General features: G+C 41.3%; 2 protein-coding genes across 12 annotated transcripts in view; one reads left to right on the top strand and one right to left on the bottom strand.

Moving 5' to 3' along the window:
• TOGARAM1 (TOG array regulator of axonemal microtubules 1) overlaps positions 1–7,703 on the bottom strand; it is an 84,339-nt gene extending 76,636 nt beyond the window's left edge. The window contains exon 1 of one of the 4 annotated variants that reach the window (XM_008534943.2): positions 5,395–7,703. In XM_008534943.2, the coding sequence (XP_008533165.2) occupies positions 5,395–7,440 (2,046 nt within the window). In that variant the 5' untranslated portion in view covers positions 7,441–7,703. The remainder of the gene's footprint in view (positions 1–5,394) is intronic. The other 3 variants (XM_008534942.2, XM_008534941.2, XM_070629829.1) reach the window with 3 other exon arrangements.
• A 183-nt stretch (positions 7,704–7,886) lies between these two features.
• The window catches only part of KLHL28 (kelch like family member 28), a 38,349-nt gene continuing 28,796 nt past the window's right edge, over positions 7,887–17,439 (top strand). Inside the window, exons 1-2 of one of the 8 annotated variants that reach the window (XM_008534946.2) lie at positions 7,890–8,022; positions 16,493–16,616. The gene's annotated coding sequence lies outside the window, so the exon portion shown is untranslated. Of the gene's footprint in view, positions 8,023–8,581; positions 8,714–9,484; positions 9,740–13,992; positions 14,140–16,492; positions 16,617–17,439 lie in introns of those variants that run through there. The other 7 variants (XM_070629869.1, XM_070629858.1, XM_070629880.1 and 4 more) reach the window with 7 other exon arrangements.

The raw sequence follows: 17,439 nt of genomic DNA, 5'->3' as shown, positions 1-17,439 counted from the left end.
TTCAAAACAGGCGTTTCCTATTTAAAAATACAACAGCAGTAACTCATCCTGCTATATCTTGCAAACTTGGCTTTTTTCTTTCACCGTCACATCCTTAGATTTTTTCACTTAACAGATATTTGTTGATATTGATTGTGGACACAGCAGTATGGTTAATACTGTTACAAAAACCAAAAAAACCCAGTCCCTATCATCACAGTGCTCACCACCGCTCAGGAGAAAGAAGTCATCGCTCTCATGTGTCAAATACCAAAAAGGGGGACAGCCAGGCAGTGCTCCAGAGGAGTCCACAAGCACACACCTGGCTTCACACGTGGCGGATGATCAAAAAGATGCTGAATAAACGCTTACCGCCTACATTTTCTCAACTCACCTCATAAACTTTCAAATTTGGTCTCTGTCTAAAACATTCTTCTAAAAACCACTCTTTTCCATGTCCCAGTGACCTTCTCAAAAGCAAACCTCGACCTTGAAAAAGCTACAGACCTAGTCAGTACGCACGCATGGAGCACGTACGCTCCTCACTTCTCAGTCTGGGTACTGACTGCCACGACTCTTAGCACACTGCAGAGAAACCTGCCGAGAGAAACACAGCTACCATGGTAGCCAGCTAGGGACTGCTGACCCCACTAGCCTGATTACTTGACGCTACTAACTCATCAAAACACTCAGAAAAACACAGAAAGAGACGCAAAGTTAGCATGTCACAGGAATCTGGTTATTAGCCCATGATACGTCAGGGCACAAAAATAATCAACTAAATAGTGGAAACAAAAACAGAACTAAAAAGTCTAAACACTAAAAAGTAAGAGAACAGTTAAATAGACCATGATACTATACGATCTGGTATTAAAGAGCCATTAAGCACCCTACTACAAATTATTTGATATTAAAGAAAAAAATGTTCATGGTAAAGTAAGTGAAAAGGAGAGGCTGTCATGCAGAAAAAGAATCTGTACTTGTATACATCAACTGAAATGAGAGATGAAGGACAGGCAAGAAAACACTCACTGCAGACCTCTCTCAGGACTGGGCTTGCTGAAAAATTTAAATTTCCTCCTTGTGCTTTTTCATATTTTCCAAATTTTCTATAATGAGCACGTATAACTTTTTTACAATCAGAAGAATTCTTAACAGGAAATTAAGAAGATAAAATTAAAAGTGCCTTCAAAAATTATTTTACAAGTAGCAGGCTGAATATATAAGAAGAAGTGATGCCTTCCAGTTTTCATTCCCCTCCGCCTCCCGCGCATTTCCCAGTGCTGACGTGGCTCCTGAAGCCCTCCACTTCACTCCTCAAACCTCGCCCTTCTGGCTTCTCTTCCAGCTCTGCGGCGCCCTTTCTCTTTGCCTTCTTTGGTTCTCTCTCCCACTGCTTCTCCCCCCGGGGCTGTGTGCCAAGGCTGAGTCTTCAACACTCTGCTCTGGCTCTGTGAGCCTTCACTGGAGCCCACCATTGCCACAGGTTCAGCAATTTCTTCTCAGTATGTAGCTTCCAAGATCTATATCTCTAGTTCTCTTTGTCTCTTGAATAGTAGTCGTCAAACTCAACGGGAATAGTCTATCTCCCTCCACCTAAAATTAATTTTTCCCCGAATTAGCTTCCTCTTTTTGGGCCTTCTTATGCGTATTCATGAATCTCTTCTGCATTTTGTCACCTCATTCAGATTTTAGAGTTATTGCTCTTTCTCTCCCTCTCCTCTGTCACTAAATCCTTTGAAATCTCTCTTACATCCATCACTTTCTTTCTAGTCTAATCCCAAGACCCTGCTAATCCTCACACCTAAAGTAGTCCAATAAGTGTGGGTCTATCTTGTAAGTCTTTAGTCTCTAGTTTCTCTAAAAAAAAGGAAACAAACACACACAATCTATATATTGCTCCTGTTGTGATTAATTTTCCTAAAACATTGCTTAAAAAAAACAAAAACAAAACCCAAACAAATGCTGTAGTCTCAAATCATGGTCAAAATAACAGGCTAACCTCTTTAGCCTGGCAATTCAGGGGTGGCCAATCCAGCCCCCGCCTCCCTCTGTAACCTTACCTCCTCCTGCTACACTACAAGAGTCAGCCTTCCAAGCAAACCAGTCTGTTCATCTTCAAAATGAGCTATAGGAGCACGTATTTACAACACTTATGAGTTTTTCTGGAAGCTCTGCTGTTTAATGTCACTAATCAATGCTTTATGTGGACAAGACAAAAATAACGGATTAACAGTAGACCGCAAACGTTAAAGCGGAGCCTGGGCCAGAGCCAGTACAAATCAGACCAGGGGCCGTGACATTCTGGAAAAGGCAAAACGATGGAGACAGTAAAAAGATCAGTGGTTGCCGGGAGTTGGGGGTGGGGGGGCGAATAGGAAGAGCACAGAAGTTTTTAGGGCAGCGAAACTATTCTGTATGATACGACAATGGCGGAGACTGGACTTGCATATAATTGTCCAAACCGACAGAATGTACAGCATTAAGAGTAAACCCTAGTGTAAAACTATGGACTTTGCATAATAATGATGTGTCAGTGTCGGTTCATCAACTGTAACAAATGTACCAGTGTGGTGAGGGATGCAGTGCCGGAAGCTGTGCATGTGTGGGGGCAGGGGCTATATGGGAAATCTCTGTTCTCTCTGTTCAAATTTGCTGTGAACCTAAAACTGCTTTAAAAAATGTTTATTAATTTAAAAAATATATATATACACTTTAAAAAACTGCACACATAAAACTATCTAAATATTTAATCCCTGTCCTCCATCAAGATGCACACCATTTCTGAACAAGAAAGTGTAACAATTTCTGGGACAAGTTTTAATTTCACCACAGCATCTTTCAAAAGCAACATATGTCTACACTGGAATTTCAGAAATGCACTTATTTTCAGATTCTTAGTGCTTTGGCCAGCACCAGAATCTTTTTAATACACTAACGCTTTATTTTAGACGACATCTAACAAGCACTGTTAAGATCAATGCTTTCAGAAAATCATTCACTGCCAGGTAATGTTTACAATACACAAGAATAACCATATAACGAGGTTATGTAAATGTGAAAATTATTTCAAAAAACTGACAAATTTTGGAACTAGAAGGAACAAGAGGGAACATTCAGTTTACCTCCATCCATTGAATCTACTGCAAAAAGTACGAACTCCTGAGTTGCAAAATTGATCTCCATACTCTGCCCTCGCCTACGTTTCTAGCATCATTGGCTACTTCCCACCAAATGCCTTGTTTCAGATGTGCAGAAATGCACCCTTTCTTATTAATTTGCTAAGTCCTCTCATAACTCTCATAACTCAGTGTACATATACTCAGTGAACATATACCCCTTCGGTGTGAAATTCACGAGGACCCATCCACACTTATTCAACTCTTATACATATTTTATCACACTGTTGGAATCATAATCAGCCAGAAAACAATTAATGTAAGAAAAGTATGAACAGAGAACTCTGACTATGGGATAATTTTACTCAGAAAAAGAACTGAAATCTTGAACTTTAGCAGGTAGGTACTTGTTATGCTAATTATCTTTTGTGTATTGTAGGATACAGCATATGAATAAATATGCCTGATGCTGGAAACCAGGGTTTTATTGTGGGAAAAGGGAGATACAAATATGAACAAAGGAAAGTGAGGCAGAACCCTGTAGCGCTGAATTTGAGTTGGAAGTATCAGCACGAATTCATTAAAAAAAAGGTACTCCCTGGTTCTGGCCACTGAAAGGGCCAATTCGCAATGGTAAGCAACAGCAATGAGAACATCTATACCCAGACTTTGGTTTTTCCATTTTCCACTAAAAAAAGCAGTTCTAGGGCTCTTGAAAAAATGGTTTGCTTCCAGGTCTGGAGCAAGAAAACTACAGGGTAAGCCTGGGCATCACGTTATATTTAAGTTAAGGAAGTTATTCAAAGACTAAAGAGTCATGTCAAAGGATAAAGGAGCCAGCCACTAGTCAAATTTGAGACAATTATGGCATCAAAAGGAATACTCAGGTACTTAATTATTACACATAGAATAAAAAATGATGTCAGGTAAAAAATATAGAAGAAATGTTACAATTTTTTTTAAAAGTTATCCTTTTTGGTAGCCCCCAATGTAATAAATGATACAGGTAAGGATAGTGGATGCTAAGAACAGTGGGTAAAGTTGGTGGGCCATTCATAGGGTCTCAAACTATCATCCTACAGATCAAGTGCTAATTATAAAGAGGAAAATAAACCTTAACAATGGAGTGATCCGGCTATCACCACCTCAGCCAAGTGATAACATTTAGCATCACCAATAGTGGGACAACCTGATATTATAAGCCTTATGACGTGATGTAATGAGACGTTTGCAACATCTTCTATGTAAGGTTTTCGATAAAACTATTTACCTTGAATGTAATCATAAGGAAACAATCAGATAAATTAAGAACATGGGAAATTCTACAAAACAGCCACCTCAGTCTTCAAAAAAGTCAACATCACGAAAAAACAAAGAAACAAACAGGTGGGCATACTGTTCTAGATAGAAGAAACGTTAATCACATGAACCTTGATTGGATACCGGATGATAAAAGTTAAACAAATACTATAAAACACATTTTGAGGACAATCGGAGAAATTTAAATACAGGCTAAATATCATCTATTACTGAATTACTAGTGACATTCCGAGGTGTGACAATGGTATGATGGTTACAAAGGAGAACATCACTTTTAGGAGATACATGTGGAAATGTTTAGGAGTGAAATGTCAAGATATCTGCACTTACTTTCAAATGGTTCAGCAAATATGGAGCACAAGTGGCAAGATGATAACAATTGGTAAAAATAAATGAAGTACATGGATATTCATTATACTGTTCTTTTAAGTTATCTGTAGATTTGGAATTTTCAAAATAAAAACTTTGGGGGAAAAAATCTCAGTTCAGATGTCATATCTTCTCAGAAAGCTTTTCTGACTTTTCTAGCGGAATTATTTTTTTCTATTCTCAGTATTCCCACAGGACTCTCCATACTTCTACTTTAGCACTTAAGAGGTCTGACCCTTCCCTAAACTTCACGGGACAGCCTCTTTCATTCCCAGAACTTAGCTCTTTATCTGGCACCTATTAGGTATTCAGTCTTTGTTTTATGAATGAGATAACTGCTATGCCAAAGTGACGGGCCAAATCTGAAATCCAGGTATTGTCTGTATCACATGGTGCCTCAGATTTAATCAAATCCATCAATCAGGAAGCCTAGTAAACATTCCCATGTGAGCTGTACCATTATAAGAGACACCCATAGCAGCATTCAAATTGATTTTAAAACAGCATAACAACCCTCAAGCAGCCTCATCCTTAAGTCACTATAGGCATATTTTCATTTTAAATTCTTTTATAGTTTCAACTCAAGGAAATGAAAGAAGATGCATACCTGTTCTATATCCTTGGAACTGGAGGTCTGGTTTTCTCCCATGACTCCAGGCTGCTCATTTTCCCATGGTAGTTTACTTTTTCCTTTCCCTGCACTTAATACCCTTCGGGTACAGATAGTTGGACTGTAAGATCCATAAATTTGCATGCTCTCCCTCGTGTGGTCACCGCAGTGACAGTGTGCACTCTGAGTTCTGTTACCAGCCAAAAGCCAGTCTGTATCTGCTCCATGTGCCAAATGGCTTGACCTGCCCTGGGCAGATGATGGCATGAGTATTGCATATTCCACAAATCCCTGTTCTGTTAACCGTGGGAGGGTTTTCCTAGCCAGTCTGGCCTGCACGGCATTCATCACTCCATCTCCATTATCTTGCAGTTCAACAGTATCCACAGCTTTGAAAAGGATGCTGGTTTTACCTGAGCCCATTGATGACGCCAACACAGCAAAGGCTTCGAGAGCTGCTTGGCGTACCCTGCGTTTGCTGTCTACAAGAGCTGGGGCAAGATCAAAAGACAGTTTGGGTAAGTCAAAATCCTCACTGGGATAGGTCAGGAGGGAGCAGATGCAAATGTTCACCACCTCCTCTCTCACTCTAGAATGCTTATGTTTGAGGTGGTCCAGGAGTAAACAAAGCACCTGTTGAGGACCTACTTCCTTCATTAGCTTGAGGAAGATTTTCATGTACTCTTGTTTGATCACCAACTTGTTGTCTGCCAGCACTTTGACAGAAGCTGCTATAACTGGTCCCAAGAACTGTTGTACCTGCTCTCCGAGGCGAATAACCAGTAAATGAAGGACCTGAAGTGTGCCATGGACTACTTTGAAGTTAGAATCGTCTAACAAATTATACAGCAAGCTAATGAAACCGACGAGACTAGAATGAGGGGTGGAACTAGGGTTAAATCGCCCCATCACCTGCTTCAATTCCTCAACGGCCTGAGTCCGGCTCTTATAGTCTTCCTGATCCAACAATCTTGAGTGCAGCTCCTGAGGAATAATCCCAAACTTAAGATTGCTGTTGGAAAGAGTCACTGCACAGGGAAGGGGATCTTCAGGAAATCCAGAGGCTTCAAGTTCCAGATAATAAGGAACCTGACTTCCAAATTGGGACTCCAGGCGGCGGTTGTAGTGTCTCCTCAGCGCAGACGGCAGGCGAGAGATATAGGATTGAAACCTCTCTTGGCCAAGTCGCTCCCCAATTTGCTGAAGGGCAGAGAAAGCTGTCTCAGATTCTTCCTCTAGCTCCTGATCGCCAAGCTTTCGGGCCAGGGCTATTATCACCTCGGTAAGATCCAGGCCGAGCAACAAATCCTCAGGAGTAAGCAAGACAGGAAACAGCAGCGCGGTGGAAGCCCTCAGCCGGGCATCGGGGCTTTCCAGTCCCCGCTGTATGAGCGTTCTCAGCACCTGCCCAGAACTACGTTTCAGACATATGTGTAGGATCTGCAGCGCATCCTTCCGCAGGGCTGGATTCTCTTCCCGTAAGGAGACAACCAGTTGAGGCAGAAGTGCTAAGCTAAAGGCCTCTTCCAGCTGGCCCGCCTCCCCCTGACCGCGGAGCACGTCCGAGAGGAGCTGCAGGCAGAGCCGCTTCTCATCACCGCCTCCTTCCACGAGCACTCGGCCCAGGGCCCGATACAAGGCTTCCTTCCGCCGGGGGAAGCCCAGCCGGCCGCCCCGCCGCGGCAAAGCAGCCTGCAAAGCCTGGAAGGCCTCGGAAGGGTCCGGCGCGGCCCGGAGAAGCTGAAGGAGCCGAGTCTCCTCTTCGTCTCCCCCTGACGAACCCCCTCCAGACCCAGACCAACTGCTTGAGATGGTCTCCGCGGGCATCAACAGGGTCGACGCCAGAGGCGAGGGCGTCGGGGGGCAGGAGCCGTGGTCCCCTGCAGCCCCACGGCAGCAGTAGCTTTTCTCGCCTCTCATGGTGCCCCCACCTCGACTGTCATCAGTCTCTGGGGCGGAAGGTCGACTGCGGCTCTCGAGGCGACAGGCACGGAGGGCTGGCAGGGGAGGCAGCAGGAGCAGCGCGGAGCGCGCAGCCGCCATGGAGGGTCGTCAGGTGGCAGAGGCTGGAGGAAACCATCGTCTCCCAAGGGCTCGATGAGCCCAGCCTTCCCGTTCCTCTCCAAGCCCCTAGTGCAGAGGAGGAAAAGGAGCACCCCCAGCCAGCTGCCAGGCCGTCCCCGACTCCGCGAGGCTGCCTTCGGCAAAATGGCCCCCGCTTGGGCCCCAGACCCCGCAGCTGCCGCCAGGCGTAACTAGGGGCACCACGTGACCAAACCGATCGCTTCCATGGAGATGGACCCAGCGCCGACCCCTTGACCCGGAAATCAACCTGCGGTGGTGCACGCTGGGTCGTGTAGTCCACGTCAGGTGTTGAGAGTAGGCTGAAGGCTCCTGGAAGAGGAAGTGAGAACGTAGCGAACGTAGCTAGCGCATCTGGCGCGGAGCGGGCGAGGAAAGGTGAGGGCATCGGCCGGAAGTGACGCGCTGCCCGCTCAGGGCGGAAGTTCCCCGCCCCAGCTGTAAGAATTGGGGTTTGGCTAGAGGCGAGCGAGGATCCCGGCCGGGCTCCAGTTGTCCACGGCTCCTCCTCCTGTCGCGGCCGGCGTGCTTCCCGGGACTCAGGTATTTTCCTTTTGCTGTGGTCCTGCGGCGCCGGCTTTGCAGAGCTGTGGCTGCGTGCCGCTGGAGGGAGAGGTCCAGAGATGCCCGGGAGCGGGCGGGGAGAGCGGCGACATCTTCTTGTGCAGGGCTCGTTATAGCGGCGGACGCGGCGCTTCGCAGCCCTGAGCGAGTGCGGTCCTCCGCCTGCCGTCCGCCGACCGGGCACGAGGTCTCACCGAGGCCGAGCTCGGGGCTCGGGTACTTTCTTTCAAATTCTGGTCTTTGGGGCCCTTCCTCTCCCCGCCGTCCCTCTACCCCCTTTTCCTACTTCGCTTACCTCCGGCCGTGGAGGGTTAATGGTTTTCTGTCATTTTTCCTTGCCCTCATCTCTTTAAGTCCTCTCTGAAAACGCACTTAATCTGGAGATGCGTGCTTTCCCCCGGAGGCGAGCGCCTCTCCCTTGCGCGTTTTGTCTCCTGATGCGGTTCCCGCTGGGACTCGCCCCTGCCCCCTCCGCGCCCTCCGCCGCCCCGGCCTCCCCGCAGGATCCTCGCGCGGCTCTGCAGCCTTCCAGTCTCCTGGAAACGGAGACTGCAAACACGATTTCAGTTGCGGCGCCAGTTCTTGGCATCACGGTCCTAAGAGTATTCTGCCCTGTAGATTTCGGGCTGATAAATAGACATTTCTTTGTCTTGGGCCAACTGTGAATTTGGTGAGCGTTTTCTCCTTGTAAATGAAACTTGAGCGGACTCAATTGAAGAACTGGAGTGTCTGGTGTGAGGTTGGATGTTTTGGAGTTGGCAGAGAATTTTTTTTTAATGGAGTAACAGTTACTTTTGGATGACCCAGTGAGAAGTCTGAGTTATCATTTCAAGTCTCCAGTTTATGCACTTTAAATGCGAGTGTTCCTACCCTACTCTGTACCACATGGGATGTCTTAGAATAATTGAGTCACATATGTCAAACCACTTTATAAATAATGTTACTGGATAATGCAAGCTCAAAACTAATGTCTGGATGTTGTCTTAAAGCACAATTTGAATATCAGGGGGTTTTTTTTCTTTCTTTTGCAAGTAGAGTAAATGTAAACGGAGCTTATGTAAACATGCATTCTTATGTTTTGGTTTAAGTTCTAGGTTGTTACTTTCATTTTGATTAGTCATTTTGGTGTTTAAATGAACCTGCCTAAATTTAGTTTGGCTATTTTTCACTAGACCAAAAAAAAAAACAAACCACTTTTTCACTTTTTATTTCGGGAGCAGAGTAAGGGCAGGGAGTGAAAACCAAGAGATGATTGTAGGAGTTGTCAATGAGAAGGAATGTGTGATTTCCAATGAAAGAAGCTCAAATTTATACTTTTTCTCGTGCGCTCAGACTTCAGCATCCCAATTCAAACTAAACTAAATAAGAGAATGATGTACACATTAGAATGTACACATTAGAATGCCAGTTTATGTTGAAATAAAAGATATCCCTTTCCAGTGATCAGAATTTTCAGGTTGAAAATCCAGTGCACTCTTTGTATCCAAGAACTGGGGAAGCCAGGTTAATAAGGAGAGGTTGTGTGGGGATCATGGAGTCAAGAAAGGGAACCTGGAAAGTTTTGAGTGATCTTTCATCATCAAAGTTATGGTAGAAGCTTAAGAATTACCCCTTCTCTCTAGAGCGAATACTTTTGAAGGGGCTAGGATACTGAAACCAACCAGTTATCATGTTCTTTTCCTTGGAATAAAGCAATGTGAGTCTTCATTTTGGCTCCTTTTCTCGGTCCTGTAGATCACTATGTTATAGATTGCAACTTATTTTATATCTGTTACATTTAATTTCCTTGATGAAGACTTGGAAGATAGATTAGTCTCTATGGTCGATGTTTAGAAAATAGGACTTTATCAGCATCGCACATCTTACTATTTATCTTTTAGGGTTATTTGTGAAAGATAAATCTTGCATATACTTTTAATGTGTATTCTGCTTATTTCCTTTACAAAGCAGGTTTTTAAAAAATCTTGGAATCCAGGGAATTCTGGGAATTGTGTATTGACTAGTAAAGCCTTTTGACAACAAACACATAGATACTGCGAACAGATTGTTTGTTACCAGAAGGGAAAGGGGAAGGGTGAAATGGGTAAAGGGGAACATGTGTATGGTGACGGATGGTAATTAGACTTTGGTGGTGACACAATATAGTCTATACGGAAGTCAAAGTATAATAATGCACGTCTGAAATTTATATAATGTTATAAACCAATGTTACCTCAAAAAAATTTTTTTGAAAGCCAACTGAAAAAAAGCCTTTTATATTTAATCATTGATAAAGGGAGGATAAAAGTATTTTAATCAAATTCCAAAATAGTGGAATACGTTGCTAGGTATATTGATAGTACATCTCTGAAAGTTGAACGGGGCTAATTAAGGATACGTTGGAAATAGCAAATTCAGGTAAAACAAGTTAAAAATATGTAGAAATAATTTCAAAAAAGTTTAGTTAAATTAATGGACTGCAGGAGTATTTGTAATACATACCTTGATTTTTTTTGAGCTGAACTTAAGCAAGATAAACCCAATTGACCCAAAAACATCCTTTATTTCCACAGAGCTAAGATACTAATTGATTGGATGAACTATTGTAGGGTTTCCCGTGTTCTTACTCAAATTTTACAGACATCCAGGAATATTGGGAATCGGTGTGAATTCAGTAAACTATTAAGAATTTCTATAGTTTGAGGGGCTGGCCCAGTGGCCCAGCGGTTAAGTGGGCACGTTCCGCTTCTCTGCGGCCCGGGGTTCGCCAGTTCGGATCCCAGGTGCGGACATGGCACCGCTTGGCACAGCATGCTGTGGCAGGCATCCCACATATGAAGTAGAGGAAGATGGGCACGGATGTTAGCTCAGGGCCAGTCTTCCTCAGCAAAAAGAGGAGGATTAGCAGTAGTTAGCTCAGGGCTAATCTTCCTCAAAAAAAAAAAAAAAGAATTTGTATAGTTTGAGAGTTACTGTGAAGAAATGCTATGCCAATGAAGGTGCTATTAATATTAGCAAATAATTATACTACTACTACTATTTATTGAGTGTGTGCTGTGTGCCATACACTGTTTTAGGTACAGAATGAATATTAACTCATTTAATCCTCAACCATTTTTTGAGGTTACATCTTCTACGTTTGTGCTCTGGCACATTTTATGGATGTTTCCATTGGAAAGTAATTGGATAAAGAAGGAAAGTAAAATTCAAATTCATTAACTTAGCTGCTTAGAGCTTTGGGAAAATTTTATTGGGGGAGAGTGTTGAAACTACAGGATAAAATTAGATTTTTCATTATTAATCATTCATATCTTTTATTATGTATTATTTGATTATGTATCTTGATCTTTTTGGGGTTTCTGTTCTGAACCTTTTTAGTTTCTTGTTTCAGTCAAAACTTTAACATGGTGACGAAATTGTGAGCTTATTTTTATACATGTGGGATATGAACAGGTTTTCTTAAAGTATATCAGTGATATGTTTTCATTTACTTAGGTTTGTGTTCCTGAGCCATTGTGCATTTCTGAGTCAAAACTATAATTTTAAACAAAAATCCAGTTTTTGTTGCATTTTAAGCAGTAATCCGTATAAGTTAGCAGGATTTCACATCCATTGCAGTCAGTTTTTCAGTGGACGTGTTATTATATAACTGAGAGCTTTTACTGGCTGTAATAATGGCTTTGGGGACTTGCTTGCTTCTGTGTTATTTTTGAACCCATGATATGATTCGTATTCTAATAGCCTTCTAATTTTACTTTTGTTTCTCCAGATATAATGAAAGTTAATCTCAGTGAAAGGTTCTTCCATAGGCTCACTGAGAGAATTATATGCCATCCTTAGTTGAATTCTTCTGTGATGAGAGTTGAACTGTGGGAAAGAAAAATTTAGGAAAAGAGCTGATAGGATAAAATATTCTCCTCATTTCATAAATCACGCATTTTAGAGAAAAGTATACAAGTGTTTGGATTTTTTTAAAAACAGCCCTCCTTTCTGTTCACCATTTGCTCTCATTGTAGCAGATAATTGCCTCCCAGCTGATTTCAGCACCAGTGTTTTGTAGCTTAGGTGTCAATTAAGTAGTCCCTAAGCTCACAGCTTGACCTTTCGTAGCTTCGTTTAGGAACCTGAAATTGTGAAGCCGCTGCAGACTATGGAAAGTTTGATTTTATTTTAATTTTATTCTACATTATCTTTATATTGTGGATGTTTATGTAACAAATGAATGTGATTAGAAGTGAAATACAATACTATTTTCAAATGGATACCATTTATTCAATATTGACTAATCCAGTTACCTGGATTTAGAGTACTCCTGAGTGTTTGTTTTCTGGCACCAAAGTTAAAAACAAAGAGTATGGTAAGGATGTGGGAAAGAAGGATCCACCCTGCTAGCATGTAAATAACAGAAGGGAGTGCTTGTTCCGTGGATCCCTGTCTATGTTGTTTTGAAGCCCTGATCAGCTGTTGTATCTGACCCACATAGTGTGTGTATATATCTTATATATGTGTATATGCATGTGATCTATCCTATTTGGGTTTCTCTTCTGCACCTTTTTAGTTTCTTGTTTAAGTTAAAACTTTAATAAGATTAAGAAATTATGAGCTTATAAGTGAGGCAGTATAAATTAGTATTTAAGAACTCAGGAGAAAGAGTGCCAAGGTTTAAATCTTGCTTTGGGCTTAATTTTTCTGTGCCTCAGATTTCTGCATCTGTGCAGTATGCAGAAGAATAATAACAGTCTCTATCTCAAGGTGTTACTCTGCTGATGAAGGGAGTTAACACATGTAAAAAGCTTAGAACAGTAACTGGTGCATTATGACAACCAAACAAAGGTGTTTTGGATGCTCTTTATAGAATAATTTAGTCTTGTTGGGAGTGGCAGCAATTATAAATTGGTTCAGTAAATATTTTAAGCTGGTCAACACTGTTCAGCATTCTAATTTTTTGAGTGTATTGTGTAGAGAACATTGTTCTAAGATTAAGAAAACATCGTCCCAGTAATGTCTCTTACTAATTGTGTGATTTTGTTAATTTATTTAAACTCTCTGAACTTCAGATTCCTCATCTGGCAGTCTTATGCCAAGTTTAGTGCCTCATCTATATATTCTTTTTTTTTCTATGCTAAATTTCATAAACGTTCAAAAGTAGAACAATATGAAGAACCCTCATGTCCGTATTACCCGGCTTCAATAGGTACCATCTCATGACATCATCTTCGTCTCCATCAACCCCTCATCCTATATTAGTTTGAAGCAAATCTCTGACATCACGTTATTTTATCTATAAATATTTCAGTATATATTTGTAAAAGATAAAAACTCTTAAAAACATAACTACAATTTCACTGTTCAGCAACAAAAAATAACAGTGATTAGTTAACAGAATGCATAATCCAGTCAGTGTGCAAATTTCCAGTTGTCTCCTAAATGTCTCCTGTGTGTGTGTGTATGCATGTGTGCTCATGTGTCTCCATGGTTCACAGGTTGTATTTGGTTGATATGTCTCTTAAGTTTATTTATTTTTTTGAGGAACATTAGCCCTGAGCTAACATCTGCTGCCAATCCTCCTCTTTTTGCTGAGGAAGACTGGCCCTGAGCTAACATCTGTGCCCATCTTCCTCTACTTTATATGTGGGACGCCTACCACAGCATGGTGTGCCAAGCGGTGCCATGTCCACACCCGGGATCTGAACTGGCGAACCCTGGGCCACCAAAGTGGAATGTGTGAACTTAACTGCTGCCCCACCAGGCCGGCCCCTTCTTAAGTTTATTTTAATCTGTAGGTTCATTGTCTTACTTCTTTCCGTTTATTTGTTGAAGTATCTATGTATTTATTCTGTAAGATTTCTCACAGTCAAGATTTTTTGCTGATTGCATCCTTCTGTTGTAGTTTTATATGCTTTTTCTATTCTCTCTATTTCTTGTAATTTAATAGTTGGATCTGGACGTTGACTACATGTTTGATTTTAGTGTTTGGGGTGGGCAGGTGCAAGAATATTCATCGGTGGTGTTATCGTCTTCCGTCAGAGGGCCCTGCTGTCTACTTGTCTCTTCGTGATGTTAGCAGCACTTCATAATCAATGCCTACCTCCGTCAGTTCATTAAGATTGCAAAATGGTAATCTATCGTTCCTTCTTTATTTATTAACTGGGGTACTTTTATAAAGGGAAACTTTCCCTCATCTATTTGGTAACCCAGTGGTACACTTAGTATAGGGAAGGCACGATAAATGCTTGATTCTTACCCTTTATTTACTAGGTTTCAAATAATGAGTTACTTCATCAGCATCCTCCAGTGATGATCAAGTAGGACTTGTAAAAAATTCTAGGGGCCAGCTCCATGGCCAACTGGTTGAGTTTGTGTGCTCTGCTTTGGTGGCCCGGGGTTTCACCGGTTTGCATCCTGGGCGCGGACATGGCACCACTCATCAAGCCATGCTGAGGCGGCATCCCACATAGCACAACCAGAAGGACCCACAGCTAAAAATACACAACTGTGTACTGTGAGGGGCTTTGGGGAGAAGAAGGAAAAAACATTTTTAATTTAATTTTTTTGTGAACTCATGGATTTAAGCATATCTGCTGTGTTTTAATGAATTGCACTTATTATTACTGATGATGAGCTTGTCCTATCTTGGACAAGTAAGAGCCTCTTCAGTTTGACTCCTAAGTTTTTTATGACCTTAGTCATCAGTGATGGCTTACTTGCTACCTAGTATGTAAAGATTCTAAATTTATCTTGACGTTTTCTGCCCTAGGTCTGGAATCAGCCATTTGTCCAAGGAGTTCTGTTTCCTTGGAGGGAAATGATATTTTGGGACCACATCTGAGTGCCAAGAGTGCTTTTTGTTATGGGGTTGCTGATAATTTATAGCCCTTTTCAGTAGACAGAGCTAGGAAATATAATTTTTTTTTCCTTAAAATATTATTATATATTTTATACATTTGTGTATCCCTTATATGTATTTTACATGTTTTATACATAAATTATGTATTAGTATACAGTCATACATCACTTAACAACCTGGATGCATTCTAAGAAATGTGTCATTAGATGAGTTCGTTGTTGTGTGAACGTCAAGGAGTGTACTTTCACAAACCTAGATGGTATAGTCTACTATACACCTAGGATATATGGCACTAATCTTATGAGACCACCATCATATATTTGTTTGGTTGTTGACTGAAACGTCATTGTGTTGTGCGTGACTATATATAAATAATGTTGTTTCTATATATATTTCTTCTTCTTTTTTTTTAAGGTATGCTTTTTGGTGAGGAAGATTGGCCCTGAGCTAACATCTGTTGCCAATCTTGCTCTTTTTTTTCTCTCTCCCCAAAACCGCAGTACATAGTTTTATATTCTAGTTGCAGGTCCTTCTAATTCTTCTATGTGGGATGCTGCCACACCATGGCCTGATGAGCTGTGTGTATGTCTGCACCCAGGATCTGAACCGACAAACCCCTGGCCACCAAAGCGGAGTGCACAAACTTAACCAGAATGCCACCAGGCCAGCCCCTATATATTTATTCTGATACTTCTGATTCAAAATCACACTGCAAGGTTTATATTTAATGTCTTCGTCTTACTGAGAATCCCAGATCACAATGACCCTAGGGCTGATACAATTACGAATGTCAGGTAATTATGCATTTGCAACAATGTGCATGTAACAGTTTCAGAATACGAATAACGTCTTTACTAACAACGTAATTACTGAAAATGTGTAAGGTTTTTTTTTGAGGGCATATCCCACTAGGGGTGGACCATCATATTACTGTTTTAAAGTTATTTGGAGTGGTATGGTTAGGCCACTAACTAGATGAACGTTGGGTTCCTTTGCTTCCCTTTATTTTCAAATTTCTTATGGGTTGTGTTTCTAAGATTTAGTTTTGCTTTATAATTGTGTAAGATACTTTCCTGGTTCTGTAGTCAAATTTACAAAACAGAATATGTTCAAAGATATCTTGCTTCTGTCTCTCTCCCCTCCATGTTTTTCCCTCCTCCTATAGGGAACCTCTTAAAAAATATATTATTTAATATTTCCTTTTTTTAAATATAAGTGCATGTGTCTATGTGTAACCTGCGCTTTCTTAGATAAACGATGACATGCTGTGCACACTTTCTCTTCTTGCTGGGATCGAGGACATCCCTGCAGAGTAGCATATACAGATTCCTCATTCCTTTTCACAGCTGCATAGCACTCCATTGTGAGGATGTGCCTGTTTTTTTCACCCGTTCTTTTTGGTGGGCATTAGAGTTGTTTTAAAATTTGTAATCAGTTTCTTCTTGGTCTCTCAAGTGTGAAAGTAAGAAGCATAAAGTATTATTCTTTTGCTTTTACAAATAAACCTGCAATTACTAGCCTTCTGCAATGTCTTCATATATTTTTTGCCAGTGTATTTTTTGGATAAATTCTTAGAAGTAGGATTGTTGGGTTGAAGGCTAAATGCAAATGTAATTTTGCTAGAATTTCCAGATTTACCTCCAGAGGTCTTACGTCATTGAACATCCCCACAACGACATGTGAGAGTGCCTGTTTCTCACAGCCTCACCAACGGAGTGTATTGTCAAGAAAGGACTGTTAGCTCCAGGTAGTTTTAATTTATTTGATTATAATCAAATGAGCAGTTTTTCCTTTAGTTAAGAACCATTTGCAATTTTTAGCCGTCTAGTCATTTCTTTAGCCTGTTTTTTCTTCAGGGCTAGAGTATTTTAGAAATGTTTTATATATTACTGATAATGTGTTTTTTATATATTGCAAATATTTTTCTTAATCTCATTTATATTTGTTCTTTGCTTATGATTTCTTTAGCTATTCAGAGTTTTTTAATGTCATCAGTTTGGTCTCTCTTTCCACTTAATTGCTTTTGGGTTTGTGTTGTAGTTCGGAAACTGTTCTCTAATCTCGGGTTATATAGGAATTCTCGTTTTATTCTAGTACTTGTATGATTTCATTTTTTACGTTTGTACCTCTGATCCATTAGGAATTTATTCTGATGCAGATATGTGGAAGGGACCTAATTTTATCTATTTTTATGTGGCTATTCAGTTTTCCCAGTGTGCTTATTTAGAAGTCCTTCTTTTCCTCACTGATTTTGAGATGCTGCCTTTATCATAAACTAAGTTTGCATGTGTTAAATTATCTATTTCTGTAGGGTTTTTTTAAAGATTGGCACCTGGGCTAACATCTGTTGCCGATCTTCTTTTCCTTCTTTCTTTCTTTCTTCTTCTCCCCAAAGCCCCCCAGTACATAGCTGTGTATTGTAGTAGTTGTGGTCCTTCTGGCTCTGCTATGTGGGATGCCAGCTCAGCGTGGCCTGATGAGCGGTGCCATGTCCGCGCCCAGGATCTAAACTGGGAAACCCTGGGCCGCTGAAGTGGAGCATGCCAACTTAACCACTAGGCCACGGGGCT

Source organism: Equus przewalskii, chromosome 1, assembly GCF_037783145.1.
Source record: "Equus przewalskii isolate Varuska chromosome 1, EquPr2, whole genome shotgun sequence".
Taxonomy (NCBI): Eukaryota; Metazoa; Chordata; class Mammalia; order Perissodactyla; family Equidae; genus Equus; species Equus przewalskii.
This window is presented reverse-complemented; position numbering and strand designations above follow the sequence as displayed.